A 16,023-nucleotide genomic window follows, 5' to 3' on the forward strand; every position below is an offset into this window, starting at 1 on the left:
AGTATGTGATTAAATGCTTTTTGTCTAGACCGTAATATTTTTAGTTCCATTTTTGATCTTTCTGGAGTAATGTGTTTTTTTTTTCTTTTGGAACAGATGGAGTACTAACTCTTCTTCAGAATTCTGTCATGGCCACTACAGAAAGCATTTTTGAGTTTATTGTTCGAAGGCTAACGGCCAGTGAATTGAGTACTGTAAGTATTTAATAGAATAACCTGACAGTTGTGTTGTTAAATTGAAATATTATATAATTTTTTTTCTTTGGGTAAATCTAAACAAATCTTTGTATGTGTAAAAGCTGATGTATATGTAAGAGCTTATGTGATTACAGCCTATCCTCCATTTCTTTTGCCAAATGATTCTTGGCTTTTTTATGCTTCTCCAGTGGCTTGTTTGTGTGTATGTGAGTATGTGTGTATATTTGTAAAAATGTTTCATCTTTGATTATGTTTCCTATTTTTTGCTATATAATCCATTTGTGAAGAATCATTGAATCTTCATTTTTATTTGTAATTTTTTTCTTCAAGATATTTAATGCTAGTTGTATGTATCTTTTATTTGTCTTAGGTTTCAGATCTAGAACGTAGTCACTTATACTTAACAATATTATCTGAACTTGTGAATTTACATGGGAAGATTGGTTGGAACAACAGTAACTCCATTTGGGGGTTCGTTTCCCTTTTAAATAATGCATCCATTCTACATCTGCAAGACGTGAATAGCGAAAAGGTAATTTTTCTAATGTAATTTTTCGTGAACCTGTTGAAGCATACAAAAATATTAGGTTTACCTCTAGTAATTGATCAGTTAGCCAGTAAGCATTTTTAAGCAACATCTGATTTTGAGGTACTATACTATGTGCTGAGGATAAAAAGATAAAAATGAAAAAGTTTCTACCCTCAAGAAGCTTTTATTTATTTGAGGGAGACATGTAGCCAAATAAATGATATATATAGATATAGATATAGATATAGATATAGATAGATACATAGATATAGATTAGATATAGATTAAATGCATTAGATATAGATTAAATGAATTTTCTCTTGTGGAGAAGGGGCACTAGCCCTTAGGAGGATCAGAAGGGCTTCCTTTAGAAATAGGTGCTTCAGCTGAATTTCAAAAGAAACAAGGCATTTTAAGAAGTGGCTGTCAGTCCATTCCAAATATGGAGGACAGCAACATTCAGAGATACCCAAAAGCAGGATAGAGTGTCATATGAGGGGGAGGACAAAAAGGTCAGTTTGGATGAATCTTACAGAAAAGACAGTGTGGATAGGTGGGATGGAGCAGGGTTGTAAAGGATTCTTAAAAGCTCAAAGGAAGAGCTAGAGGAAATGGGGAGCCAGTGGAGTTTATGAAGTAGGGTAGTGATATGGTCTGACATGTGCTTTAGGAAAATCACTTTGGAAACTGAGCTATGACTCCAGAATGGTCAGACTAAAATTGCAAATCATTCTTGACTCACTAATTTCTTATGTTGGGCATCAGTTTCTCCAATGGCAAAATGAGTTTATATGGATTATATGACTTTGAAAGTCTCTTACTAAATCTATGATCCTGTGACTGTGCTTTATAATAATATAAGAATTTAGGTTACAAGAATGTAACACTGGTGTAGGCCATATAGTCTTATGAAAAGGAGCATGACTGAGCTGAAGAGAATGAATTATGGGTCATGACCTCCAGATTTAGGTCTATTTAGACTGAGCTAAGTGACCCAATAAATAGAACCCAGGACTTGGAGTTAGGTGGTCTTGAGTTCAAATCCTGCCTCTGACCAACTGTGACCCCCTAGGAAAGTTACTTAATGTGTCTCAGTTTCCTCATCTATCAATAAATATAATAACACCTATTTCCCAGAGTTGTTGTGAGGATTAACTGAGATAATTGTAAAGCACTTTATAAACCTTCAATTGCTATATAAATGCTACTTACTGCTATTGTTATCATTATTAGAAATAATACTTCCTTGTGCCTATTTCTTACATGTCAAATGGGGACATTATTTTGGTCTGTCTACCCAGGGCTGTAGTAAGGTTGAAATAACAACAGATGGGAAAGTCCTATGAGCAATCCCAAGACTCTTTAATGGAAAACATTGTTCTTATTTAAAGTTGGCTCCCTTTCCAGAATTCTTACACAGGAACAGAACTCCAAGACCTTGTGTGTGTGTTGTGTCTCAAGCATCCTCTGTGTATCCTCAGTCTATCATCCATGGACCTCTTTAGACCAGTAAGATCAAAGAATCATAGAAAGAGATTGAGAAATCTCTTGAATGTCACCTTGTTCAATCCCTTTCATTTTATAGCTGACAAAACTGAGGCTCAGAGAAGTCCTTAAGTGATTTAAGGTCATACAGGTAGTAAGTGGCAAAACTGGTAATCAAACCTGGTTCTTATATCTCCAAATACAGTGTTTTGCATTGTGTTTTGATGATAAAGGAAAAATTTAATTTAAAAAAATTATATTTTTCCATAAAATATATCTTATATCTAAATAGCATAAATATAAAACAAAGTTCCCATAGTTATATAATAAAATAATAACTACTATATGAAAATTACTGTAATTTTATAAAGGTAGGCATGCTTTCTTTGTAAAATTTCATGATGCAATTTCTTTTATTTATATACACACACACACATATTTTGCTTAAATTTTTGTTCTTAAAGGACAGGATGGCTAGCATAAATAAAGCTTTCCATCTATGGTGATGAAAAATCTTTATGTAATTTGTCAATAATTTTCAATCTATTACTAAGAATCCATGTCTTCATTTTGGAACTCAGAGGAAAGTATAGTCCCAGGGTTACTCAGGCAGAAAGTATCAAAGCTAGGATTTGAATCTAGATTCTGTTGAATCCAGATCATGTGTTCCTTCTGACACATTAAAAGATTTCATTTTTAAGGGTTCCTTTTGAAGTGCTTTGAACTTCTTTAAGGTTATGAAGGTTAATTGTAACTAAAAAAGAAATTCAATTCTTTACTGTAAAAGTTATATTTGTTATTTCAAAAATATCATAGATATTGGTTATTTTTGTCCTCCCCCTTTGGGAAAGGGAAAATTTAAACAACATTTCCTTCAAGCAGGATGATATAGGCATGAACAGGTGGTAACTTGGGAGTCAGCCATGGTCCTTGGAGCCTTCCGCCTCTCTTTTCAAGGCACTCAACTTGCCAGTACAATGCTTCCTCAAAAGAGGGTGCCGCCACCCAGGCTTCTAAGATTACAGATTATGATTTAGAATGTCTATGTCAATCAACAAGCATTTGTTAAATACTTAAACATCCACTAAACAGCAAATATTATGCAAAGCATTCAGAATCCTAAGACAGACAGAAGTTTTGTCCTTCCCCTTAAGGAGCTCCCCTTGTAAAGGAGGAGAAAACATTTATATAACTACACACACACACACACACACACACACACACACAATAACTTGGTTTATTGAATAGATACAAGTGTAACACACCCACATAATTAACTGGAAGATAATTGTAGAGGGGAGGCACAAGAGTCACACACAGTTGACAGAATATGAATGAGAAAGCGAAAAGCATCTTGTAAACCTAATGGAAGTTTATCAGTGTTCTTCAGGATACACAGACAACTGAGGGAGGAAGCTCGGGGGGCATAAGAGGTGGAACGCTATCTCCCACTTAATATACTTAATAATTGTGTAGTCCTGAAGGAGTCACTTAACTTTTCAGCCTTGGTTTCCTCATCTGTAAAATGAGGATAAGAATAACAACTGAGGAATTTGATATGAGAATCAAATGAGATAATATTTTAAAAGGGTTTTGCAAACCTTAAGATAGGAGGAGGGAGCGGACATTGTAGAAAGGTAGATTTAATATTTATTTAAAGATATAGGGGTGGCTAGGTGGCATAGTGGATAAAGCACTGGTCCTGGAGTCAGGAGTACCTGGGTTCAAATCTAGTCTCAGACACTTAATAATTACCTAGCTGCGTGGCCTTGGGCAAGCCACTTAACCCCATTTGCCTTGCAAAAACTAAATTAAAAAAAAAAGATATAATAGATTTCATTTGACTTTTTGTTAAAATATTTTGGTGTTTTTTTCTTATCAGGACCTGAAACTTGGTAAACAGATTCAGAAAGTAGTTAGTATGGAATGTTTGGCAGTGGTCTGTGGGATCCTTTCCCAGAAGTCAGATCTGCATCTTGATTCCCTAGATATTGGAATTTTGGAAAAATTTATTTCTTCTTTTCATCTCAACCAGATAGTAAGAAAGCCACATGCTGAGGAACAAAATAGGTTTGTATGTCCTTACTAACTTAAGATGTTCTTGAATTTTTTTCTTTTATTGCTTTTAGATTTTTTAAAAGTCTGAAATCCTATCCTTGTGTTTTAGTAACTGAATTAGATACTCATCTTACTCTTTTTTATGTCAGTTGTTTTACCATGTGTAGTTTTGTATGTCCTTTAGACTGCAATGATATTAGCAGATTTTTCTTCCTTCTGGCTAATGATGAATGAGCTTATTCTCTTATTGGTAGGGATAGCAGTGATGTTTAAATTTGTCTCTATAAGAACATTACTATGTATGCAAAGAAAATAGAATATAAATAAATATAGCTAGTAATGGTACTTTTTTTGTTACAGTTTATTTGAAGAATCATCCTCTTCGCAAGGATGGGGGAGAGTAGTTGCCCAATACGTTCATGATCAGTGGCTCTGCCTCTCATTCCTATTAAACAAATACCATGACCTTACACCAGCCACAGAGGTTGAGATGCTAGAACCCTTTCTGCAGGTTGCCTTAAAGCCAGGAAGCATTTTGCAGTCGGCAATTGAAGCGCTCACTATCCTTCCTTCTGATCAAGTTTTACCAGTGTTTCATTGCATGAAAATACTGGTTCCTAAGGTAAGTGACAGACTTGAGAATTTAACAGTAGAAATAGTACAATTCTTTGAAATTAAGTGGTAATTATATCTCTCTCTTTTTTAAATAGCTTCTTTGCTCCTCTGAATCACTCTGCATTGAGTCTTTTGATATGGCTTGGAAAATTATATCTTCTTTGAGCAACACACAACTGACCTTCTGGTCTAATTTAAAAGCTTTTGTCCAGTTTGTCTTTGATATCAGAGTTCTTACTGTTGCTGCCAAAATCAAGGGCCAGGCCTTTTCAAAAATAAAAGAGGTAAATTAAATTTAACTAAATTTATTGTATTATCTTTTCTTCAAAGATATAAACAGAAGAAAAATAACTAACCAATATAATTTAATGAGCTTTATATAATAAAGGGAAAATCTAAACCCAAGTATGCCATAAAATTTTCTGTTTATGGAAAAGTGGTGCAGTTATTTATTCTCTTTTTTCCTATTTTTGGGAGGGAATTTGTTCTTTTGGAGATTTCTAGATGATTATCACTACTCAAAGAAGCAGACTGAAATTTAGGAAACTAAAATGATCTTGTTAGTACTGTGGTTTATTATTTTTCTTTCTTTATGGAACTCTTTCCTAGATTTGAATAGATTTGTTACAGATTCGATGTTGGCTCCGTTTAACTTCTGTTAAAGGGCTTTTAGCTAGAGGTTGTTCGTTCACCTGATAGTTGATAGAGTCACTGATTTCTTTGAAGACAAAAATGGAAGTAAGTAAATTGACTTACATTTTATTTTCATTCCAGATTATGTATAAGATAATTGAAATGTCTACAACAAAGACTGGGGTTTTCAATATATTGATAAGTTATTGTTGTCGATCTTGGATAGTTCCTTCTTCAGCTGATTTAACTCTGTCCCAAGATCTATTCTCAAGTGCTAGAGATTATATTGAACTTGTTATTGAAGGCTGCATCTTTGGAACTGTGTTTAGGCGAGATCAAAGGTAAAAAGGAACTTGATTTCTTACTAATCATATTAACAATAAGTACTTAATTGGGTAGAATTATATATGCCATCTACTTTATATTGCTTTTATTATTTTGAATTTTAATCTCTTAAATATTCTTTGGTCATTTTTTTTGGTCAAGGCTTATCCAGGATGTACAAGCCTATATAGAAAATCTTGGGTGTAAATGTGCAGCAAATATTGTCACAGAAAAGTAAGTATGTTTAATATTTTTTCTTGTCTTAACATAAATGGGAAATTGTTTATTATTTTATAAGAAATCTTTGTTAAATATGGGAATATTTATTACTTAGAAATAAGATTTAATTCAGATAACTTTTTTAAACACTTAGTTATGTTTAAGGAACAATGATGTTTAATCCAGCTATCAAAAGACACATTTAAATGTGCGATTCTTTGAAAACTGTTTTTCCTTGGTGCTATTGCCAATTAAATAATATTTCAGTGCAGTAACCTTTGCACTAGTAGCACCGAATTTAAAAAAAAGAGTTTGACTAACAGAAGATTTTAGGGATTTGAATATACTAAAATGATTCTTAAGATTTTCTTTGTTATGAAAATTTATAGGTGGCATATCTTAACTGTTTAATGCCATATCAAACAAAATATTGTTACTCTGAAACATTTTAAAAGTTTTTGTCTGTGATTAGATCTGATTTCTCTTATCCATCTTATGAATTTAGCTTGTGAAAATTTCAGGATAGTATTTTCATATTTTATGACTAATTATTCTCTTAACTTTCTAAAACTCATCTTTTTTTACATGAGTTTTAAAATTTATTTCTTACCCTAAAGAGAGCAGTATTGTGTTATTCTTTGTGATTTCTTTTTGTGAGGACTGATAATAAATTTTACTATTCTTCACTTTTCTTTGTAAAACCAAAAACTGTAGTCATCAAAATATATTATTTTGAAAGATATTTGCACGGATATTGTAGAGCATCTACCATTATTCATGGAGCTAAATTTATCCTTTTTTTTTAAAGAGTTTGGGCTTTAAACAAGAGAGAACTTATAGAACGGGATTTTAACTAGGATGGGAGTCCATAGATAGATTTCAGGGAATCTAAGAATTTGCATTAAAAAATCATTTTTATTTTTATAATTTATGACTTAAGTTTAGAATTTCCTTCTATTATGAATTTGAAGAAAAACAAAAAAAACATTTTTTTCTGGAAAAGATTCTGTAGACTTCTCCTGACTGCCAAATAGATCCATGACTCAAAAAAGGGTAAGAACCCTTCTGGTAGAACACAGCATATATAAAATTTTCTGGTTAACTTAAAATGATATCCTTATTCATATTAGAACTGTCAGAGAGATGTGGCAGTTTATTAAATTAACTGCCAATCATTTTTGTTAAAATGGTTTATATTTAGCTCTACTTCTTGTAGTTTTTCCAAGTAGAGTATAAAAGAATCCAAGTATGTAGGCACTTTTGCTAGTTGTACCTTACATTTTTTAATATAGAAAAATACTTGCTCTTGTGATACTTGGTATTTTTTCTAATTGCTACTTGAGAAAATGAGTATTTGTAATCTCATATTCAGTCTGCCTTTATAAAGTTTTATTAGGTGATACTGTTCATCCATTATCAATAGAGTATGATTGTTGAATTAGAACAGGAGTCAAGGTAAATTTGTATAGATCCATTCATATTCTCTTGAGAGTTCCTCCAATTGACAGAAATTGTTTTTTATCTAAAGTGTTAAAGCTATAATGAAAAATTCTTTCATTAAATATGACACTTTTAATAATATTTGTTTCATGAGGGTTTTAAAAAAGCTTTAATAAAAGTTTCGTTTGCTTACTGCATATTCAAGGCTTATTAAAAATTCTTCAATGTATATGTTTTCCAGTACTAACAGAGATGACCATTATGTGAGAGTCTGTGCTATTAAATTCCTTTGTTTGTTGGATGGATCAAATGTTTCCCATAAGATGTTTATAGAAGATCTTGCAATCAAGCTACTAGATAAAGTAAAAATTTTACTTTTTTATATTTAATTTTATATTACTTAAAAATAATTGTTTTTATTGAAGTAACAATATATTAACCCAGTAGGTTCAGTTAGCAGTGCATTGATTTTTTTTTTGCATAAGCAAAAAGTACATTTTAGTTTTTGAAGAAAATAAAACCTCTATTTCTAAACATTTTGGTTTGATATTAGCATAGTTACTACATTAGGTAAAATTGTTTTACTTAATCTAGATTTCATATCTAAGAACAGATAGCATAATTATAAAGGTATTGTTATAGCCCCTGGCTTGTGGATTTCAGAAAACTGACAGGATTTGCTTTGCATAATTCTTCCCGGTATATAATTTCCCATTTCCACTAAAATAATCATTGTAGTTAGATGCACAAATTTCTTGAAACTATACTCAGCTCTGGGTGCTTTGGGAGTAAGTGTAAGGTCTTCTGAAAAGAAGAGGAGAAGGAGCATCAAGTTGGAAGCCCTTTTCACCCTTTAAATGATTTATTAGAGAGAGAAACTTTTGGGTAGCAGCTTTTGGGGCCTATGGTTTTGAATTTCCTATTGCTTAAGGAGAGAAATTCAATTAGTGACTCTGGCACTGACTTTTTTGGGGGAAGAGAGAGTGATTCAACTTTAATATTCTGTAATTCTGACAATATAGGAAATTTGGAATGTCCACATACCTTAATTTGATTTTCTTTTGGTAGGATTTCAGAAAGGAATAAAAGAAGTAAAGTAATTCAGCTCAATAGAATTAAATTTTTGATACATGTTAGTCACTAATGGAGCATCTCTGACCTCAACAAGCTTATTTACAAGCTACTATTTACTTGGGGAAAATGTCAAGTGCATAGGAAGGAAAAAGCAAAGTAATTTTGAGGCATGTGTGGGGAGGGGATAAGTGTACTAATATAATGGGAATTTCAAGAAGGGCATCTTGTATGAGGTGGCACTTGATCTGAGCTTTGAAAGGAGCTATCCAGGAGTCTTAATAGTTTGAGGTTAGAGGGAAGAACATTTCAGATATAGAGAACCATTGTCCATGGGGAAAATTCAGTAGGCCAGGTTCTCTAGAACATGGTATGCATGGAAAAGGGGTACCTCCCTTGCATCCCCTGCATCCATCATGATTTTCTACTACTCAAATAGCCATTGCCCTAAATAGCCATTTGGTTCCTTCTCCTACAGACCCCATACTTGGTTTCTTCACCTCAAGTCATATTTAAGTTTGAAGTCAGGAAAAGCTTCCTGACAGTTAGAGCTGTGCACAGGAGGAACTGGATACTTTGAGAGGGAGTGGAAGCAGAGCCAGGACAGTCACTTGTTGGACAGGTTATAGTGGGCATTTCTAAATAGCTGCAGCTCTTGGATTCTGTGAAGTGTCTCTTATCCAATCTATCCTCCACCAAGTTGCCAACGTTATTTTCCTAAAGTGCAGATTTGATCATAATACTTGACTACAAAGTGACCTACAGTGACTTCTTTTTAACTCCCAAAATAAAATAGGAATTCCTCTGTTTGACTTTTAAAGCTTTCATTGTCTAGCTCTAGTTGTTTTTTTCAGCCTCATTACTCTCTTTCCCATACTTTATGGTACAGCTAGAGTGGCTTTCTTGCTCTTCTTTGCACAACGCCTTGAATTCTGTCTCTTTACTTTTTGCATTGGATATCCCCAATACCTAGAATGGACTCCTTCACTTCCATTTTGGAGAATCCCTTATTTCCCTTCTACATGACACTTATCCTGATTCCCCACCTGCCCTTTCTCCATAAGTCACCTTGATTGGTCTTCTCTGTTAAAGAAGAATATTTTTACTTTTGTCTTAGAAGGTGGATTTGAGCCAATTCTTGAAGGAAGATTAGCATTTAGGAAGATTTGAAAGATTATAAATTAGTGACAATAGTCGATATTCTTTTTTTTTTTTTTTTTTTTTTTTGCAAGGCAAATGGGGTCAAGTGGCTTGCCTAAGGCCACACAGCTAGGTAATTATTAAGTGTCTGAGACCAGATTTGAACCCAGGTACTCCTGACTCCAGGGCCAGTGCTTTATCCACTTCGCCACCTAGCCGCCCCAATAGTCGATATTCTTGAGCAAAAGTAAAAAGCCACATGCTATGAGTTTTGAGTTCAAAGCATCTTAGCCTCTTCTTTTGTATATGTATCTTTTCCCCTTCGTGTCCCTGCACATCTTTCTTCCTTTGTACCTCATTTTAAAAAAGTTTTATTACTGTTTTTTAAATTTTTATACAAAGCCATATTTTTCCTTCCTGTTTTTCCCTCTTTTTTCTCTTTCCCCTATTTTGTGTATGTATGTGTGTATTTTTCCTTTACCACTTTCTCTCCCACTGAATACCCTAGATTGCTCATGCCTTGGGCTAGGGTGGTAGAGTTTTTTAAAAAAATTACTAGACAAAAAGAGTACTTGGGAATTTGCCACAAACTAGCTTTGTGAGCTTTAGAAAATTTTTTTTAACCATTTCTGATTTCAGTTTTCATCTGAAAAATGAAGTTTGGTTAAATGATTCCTAAAGTTTCTTCATTGTGTTCTCATCCCTTTCCCTTTAATTATTAATAATATGAAATTAAGGCATATTTTAAAGTCATTTATTTTATTCAGTAAATGAAGTTTCATTCCTTTTCTGAATTTTAGAAGCAGATAAGTTGAACTGCCTGTTTAAAAAATGAAAAAAAGGTTCTACATTTAGTTGTCTTTTCTCTTTGCTTTCTTTTTTTGGCCCTCATTTGTTTTCCTACTCCCTCTTCTCCCTTTTCCTTTTGGGGTAGTTGAATTTATAGGCTGATGGGTTTAGGATTACCTTGTTATCAATTTATACTCTACAAATTGCATTTGTAACTTATTTTAACTTTGATCTCAATTTGTAAATGCTGTTTAGAAATCAGTGTTTTTAACATGAAAATTGAATTTCTTTTTAGGATGAACTGGTATCCAGGTCTAGAACACGGTATTATGTGAATTCTTTGCAACACAGAGTAAAAAATAGAGTGTGGCAGACTCTACTTGTACTCTTCCCCCAATTTGACCAGGTATAGTTTTCATCATATACAATATATCATTAAGAATAATTTACCTTTTTTATTTGATATTATTCTGTTAAAAATGCCTGATACTTTTAAATGAAATTAGGCTGAGGATTACATATTTATATTAAGCTTCATAATTAAAATTATGTAGAAGATTCATTTTTATGAAGAAGGTTTTTGGTCTAATCATTTATTTTACTAGGATACTAAGTTTTATAAAAATAAATTGGTAAATGGACTAAATAGTATAACCAATACCCCTTTAATATTTTATTATCTGGTAATAACCTTCACTAAAATGCAAATATGAACACAGAGAAAAATGACAGAAAATATGTTGAAAAAATATGGATTAAGTTTGAAAAACCAAGAAAGGAAAAAAAGATAAATCTAAACTGCTTGCATATTTCTTCAGTAAGAGAATTGGAAGACATGGAACTTGTGGACATAATAAATACTGGATTAACAGACAGAAAATCCAATTACTGATAATGAGAATCATTTCAAAATCAGTTGTCTTTGTCTTATTTACTGTTGTAGTTAGATAAACAAATGACTTCAAATTAGATGAAGGAGTAAAAGTGAGAAGATATCAAACAATTGCAAAAAGTTTATGCTGATATCTTCAAAACACCGGCCAATGTTGGGGGGAAGGAAAGGAAAATGGAAAAAAGGCATTAATAATGACATTATCATTCTTTCCTGTAAAAATATAGTTGATTATAAAACAGTCACTATAGGAAGGAGACCAAAAAAAACCTCATCCACTTCATCCAGTGTAGACTCCATCTCCTTGCCAAGTAAGAAATATGACAGTTTAGTATACTAACTCCTTTGTAAAACACTGGGAAGGATAGTGGTAGACTATTATGAATAGTATTTTTGTCTCATAAAACTAGAAACTGTAAAAGCAAAAACATCTATAGAAAGTTTGGCATGAAACCTAGCTCAGCCAAACTGTTTCAGGAATATTCTGTTTGGAGGATACAAATAGAAAGTGTAACTTTTTTGTGTTTCTAAAATTGTAAACATCAGTAATAGGATTCAAATATGGTCATTCCTCATTGTTTTTGAGTCCTTGTGTGTTATAAGATTTATTTAAAATGGCACTTAAAAGGAAGTTTAGAAGAGCAGCTGGTTCAGACACACTGAGGCAATCTGCTGAGGCAATGTAATTTTGAAGGTGTTGAGGTTGTGTTGAAGGCGTTGAAGATGATTTAAGGAAAAGAAAGTCACAGGCAAAATATTTTAGTCACAGGGTTAGGGAGGGGAAAATCACAGACAGACAATAAGAAAAGTCATTATATTGTTATCAATCTTTTTTAGGTATCAATAACTGCATATATATATATTTTCCTTTTCTTATAAAATCTTTTTATACATATTTTTATAAAATCTTTATGAGAATGATCTAAAAATATATTTTTTTTGGTATAATCAATTAACCAAAAAAAAGAAAGAAAAAAATTGAGGCTTTCAAAATCAGTTTTCTATAGCAAACCACAGGTTTTTGGTCATAGAAATTACTGAAAGAGAATGTGTGAGGGGTGACTAGGTGGCGCAGTGGATAGAGCACCAGCCCTGGAGTCAGGAGTACCTGAGTTCAAATCCAGCCTCAGACACTTAATAATTACCTAGCTATGTGGCCTTGGACAAGCCACTTAACCCCATTGCCTTGCAAAAAAAAAAACCCTAAAAAAAAAAAGAATGTGTGATTCCACTGCATTTGTTGATTAACAAGAGCATCTGGTTTAGTAGTTTAATATGCTGCCTTAAAAATGCTCTCCTCCTACAAACAGTTTTTCATACATCTACTAAGATCATACAAGATTTCTTAGTAGTATGATCCAGAGAAATTACTCAGTTCAAGGATTTTTTTTTTTTAGCAAATAAGGAATAAATTAGATGAATATGCTCTCTTAAGGTATTCACTACTTCATTGGATTATGTCCTAGGCAAGGTCAAAATGAAAAAGAGATTACCTCTTCATAGCAGAGTGACCTAGATGTATTTTGTGGATGATAATACATCTATCAAATCAAGCCCCAGAACATTATGGGGTCATCTTAGTGGGATATATGTTTACTCAAGAGATTAGTCAAATAATCCATCAAGAAAAACTTAAGTGGATATGGAAGAAAAATGTCTGTTGTCCAGACTCCGTATTTCATGGCTGGTCCATGAATCTCAGATATATCAAAATCCATGACAGGCACTATAGCTGAATGGTTAATTGGACCCCCAAAAAAGAAAAAGTAGAGAGAAGAATGTGGTTAATTTGGGAAATTTTGTGGTATTCTCAACAATACCAAATTGCACACTGGCAAAAAAAGTCAGCTTTCAAAAAAAAACCCAAATGTTCTTCTAATGATTCTGTATAGTTGTAAATCTTTAAAAATTACAATTTCTGAGAGCCAGTGTTACCAGGGTCCCAAAGTTCAACTTTTATCTGTCCATTTTAGTCAAAAGTAGATTAAAATATATATTTCTACTGAAAAGTATATGTAAGAATTAAAATCATTGTAGAAATATATAATCAGAAAAAGATGTGAGCTGATGGATTGAGTGCTATAGATAAGTTATACCAAATGTCTACAAAATGTAAAGACTTTTAGAGTGAGGTTTCTAGTATTTTGAGTAGTCTTTGTAGAAAAGTTCTGGGAGATAATAGAAGAAAGTCATTCATGATGGGAAGATATGAACAAGTCGCTATCTGTATAGATGGGTAAGTTTACAAATTCATTTAAGTAGTAAAATATCCATGCTTTCCTACAGTAATCCTACAGAAATTCAGTTGAGCAAATTTTTAATGAACTGTGAGATATTGTGAAGTAGACTTTCAGGTCCTGTAAGTAGCAAGACGGAGTACTAGACACTTTTTACCAATTCTTATGACCTCTTAAAAATAGGAATTATATTCCAGAGATGAAGCAATTTTAGCTTTCTTCAAACACCAGACAGCTTTCTCTAAAACACCAATAGTTCTAACTAGCTAATAATCTTTGTTTACTCAAGAAATTAAGGATTTATTAAGCTTCTTTCTTGAACCTTAACATTCTCATTCAAACTCCTTCCCCATCAAATACTGTGATCTAGCTGGGCTGCAGAAGTAGATTCATGGTCTTGCAACAGAATTGAACTCTGGCTTTCCCTTCCTCTTCCCCTCCTTGCCACAGAACTTCTAAAAGTAGAAGCTTGCTCTATTAGGTTTGCAGCAAGGCAGTGTTCTGTGCCTCAGTAAAGCTCAACTGGAGAACTGAAGAACAAAGAGAACCGAGGCAGATGCTGATGTGTATGGTATATCACTTCGACTGAAGGAAAGGACCCAGTATTCAGCTGGGGCCATCTCTGTTCCCCCAGAAGTCACTTGGGGTAGAGATTGAGGCCAGTGAACCATAAATTGCCAGTAACAGTCATCAAAGAGGAAGAGTCAGAAAATTAAATATAAAGAATAATATATAGAAATTACCAAGATCTTGAATCAAAAGGGAAGCAGTAGAGGGAAAGATGAAAATAACAGAAAGGAATCTGGCCTCCATTTCAGTTTACCAAATCGAAGGAAAATGAATCAATAACCCAATGAGGCAGAGAACTCTGTAGATTAACAAAAGAACCTGGATCCGTATAGAGTAGCCTGTTCCCAAATGGTAAAAAAGGGGGGAAAGACTTGTATAAGTAGTGTTTATGGCCTGCACAACGGAAATAATCTACAGATCTGTAAGAAATAATGAGCTGATGGTCTTCAGAAAAGCCTGGAAACACTTGCATGAACTGATTCTGGATGAAGTAAGCAGAACCAGGAGAACATCATATATCTTAACAGCAATATTATATGAATGAGATCAGTTATGATGGTCTTAGCTCCTCTCAGCAGTTCAGTGATCAAGGATATTTCTAAAAGACTTGTGGTAGAAATTGCCATCCACATTTAGAGGTAAAGCTGTGGAGTCTGAATGCAGACCAAAGCATATAATTTTTAAAACTTGTTTTATGTTCTTTCGCCCTTTGTTTCAATATTTCCCCCCCTTTAATTCTGTTTCTTCTTCTTTCACTTTATGTCTAATGTGAAAATATGTTGACTAAAATTATAAATGATTACCTATATAAAATTTTTTTCTGTCATGGGGAGGGGGAAGGAAAGGAGGTAGAAAAATGTCGGCTTACAAAAAAAAGATAAATGTTGAAAACAATCTTTGCATGTAATTGAAAAAAATAACATTAAAAAAATTGATGGAACAGGAAAACTTGAAATCATAGCAGAAAACTGCTAAAGAAATGAAAGAACCAGCTTGTGGGTCAGAGCCAAGACGTTAACATGAAACAAGCATGCTCCTGAAATTTTCCCTACCCAAAGCTAAATGAAGCCTCTATACAGACATTAAAGCTAAAAAAAAAACACCAAAAAAAGAAAAGATTGAAATGTTTTCAACTATTCATGGAGGATCTTCAGCGAAAGTCTCTCTCTTTGGGGCGGGGGGGGGGGCGGGGAAATAAAGCCCAACTAGATGGGAGAGCAGGAAAACCAGCAGGAGACCAAGCCACAGTGAAGCCCAGGTCCTGATGGCTGGACAGCAGCACAGGTTCTGGCAACAAGATAGCAAGCTAGCCAGCAGGGAGGGTCCCAACGCCAGATAAAGTCTGAACCCTGGGAACATTGGGGCAAAAGACAGGACTAGTTTGGGAACAAATCATTGCATAAAAGCAACATCTTGAACAGTGAGAAGCCAGGAATCAGACCCCAGCCCCAGCACAAAATATTTCCTGTACCTCAGGAGCAGAACTCAAACAAGCAAAATGAGCCAAAAAACTAAAAGAGTACTTAGCATTGAAAGTTACTATGCAGATAGAGATGATAACAATGCCACCTCTGAAGAAAGCAATGACAAATTGCCTACAGGGGAAATCACAAAGGAGTCTATGAATTGGACTCAAATCCAAAACCTCATAGAAGAGCTTTAAAAAGAATTTAAAAACCAAAGAAGAGCAGAAGAAGAAAATTGAAAAAAAGAAATGAGAGCCATGCAGGGAAATTCAGAAAAATTGATCAAAAAAATCAACTCCTTTAAAAGTAAAAATAACCAACTGGAAAAAGAATTTAACTCTTCAAAAAGTAATATCAA

The 16,023-nt window shown here is 33.5% G+C and overlaps 1 protein-coding gene across 2 annotated transcripts in view; it reads left to right on the top strand.

The window, feature by feature from the left end:
- The window catches only part of TARBP1 (tRNA guanosine 2 -O-methyltransferase TARBP1), an 80,908-nt gene that overhangs the window by 40,570 nt on the left and 24,315 nt on the right, over nucleotides 1-16,023 (top strand). For both annotated transcript variants that reach the window (XM_074222986.1, XM_074222985.1), the window contains 9 exons: nucleotides 97-194; nucleotides 568-729; nucleotides 4,094-4,281; nucleotides 4,630-4,891; nucleotides 4,980-5,168; nucleotides 5,659-5,858; nucleotides 6,004-6,075; nucleotides 7,742-7,862; nucleotides 10,796-10,906. In XM_074222986.1, the coding sequence (XP_074079087.1) occupies nucleotides 97-194; nucleotides 568-729; nucleotides 4,094-4,281; nucleotides 4,630-4,891; nucleotides 4,980-5,168; nucleotides 5,659-5,858; nucleotides 6,004-6,075; nucleotides 7,742-7,862; nucleotides 10,796-10,906 (1,403 nt within the window). The remainder of the gene's footprint in view (nucleotides 1-96; nucleotides 195-567; nucleotides 730-4,093; nucleotides 4,282-4,629; nucleotides 4,892-4,979; nucleotides 5,169-5,658; nucleotides 5,859-6,003; nucleotides 6,076-7,741; nucleotides 7,863-10,795; nucleotides 10,907-16,023) is intronic.

This window comes from Macrotis lagotis, chromosome 2 (genome assembly GCF_037893015.1).
Source record: "Macrotis lagotis isolate mMagLag1 chromosome 2, bilby.v1.9.chrom.fasta, whole genome shotgun sequence".
In the NCBI taxonomy this organism is placed as follows: domain Eukaryota; kingdom Metazoa; phylum Chordata; class Mammalia; order Peramelemorphia; family Peramelidae; genus Macrotis; species Macrotis lagotis.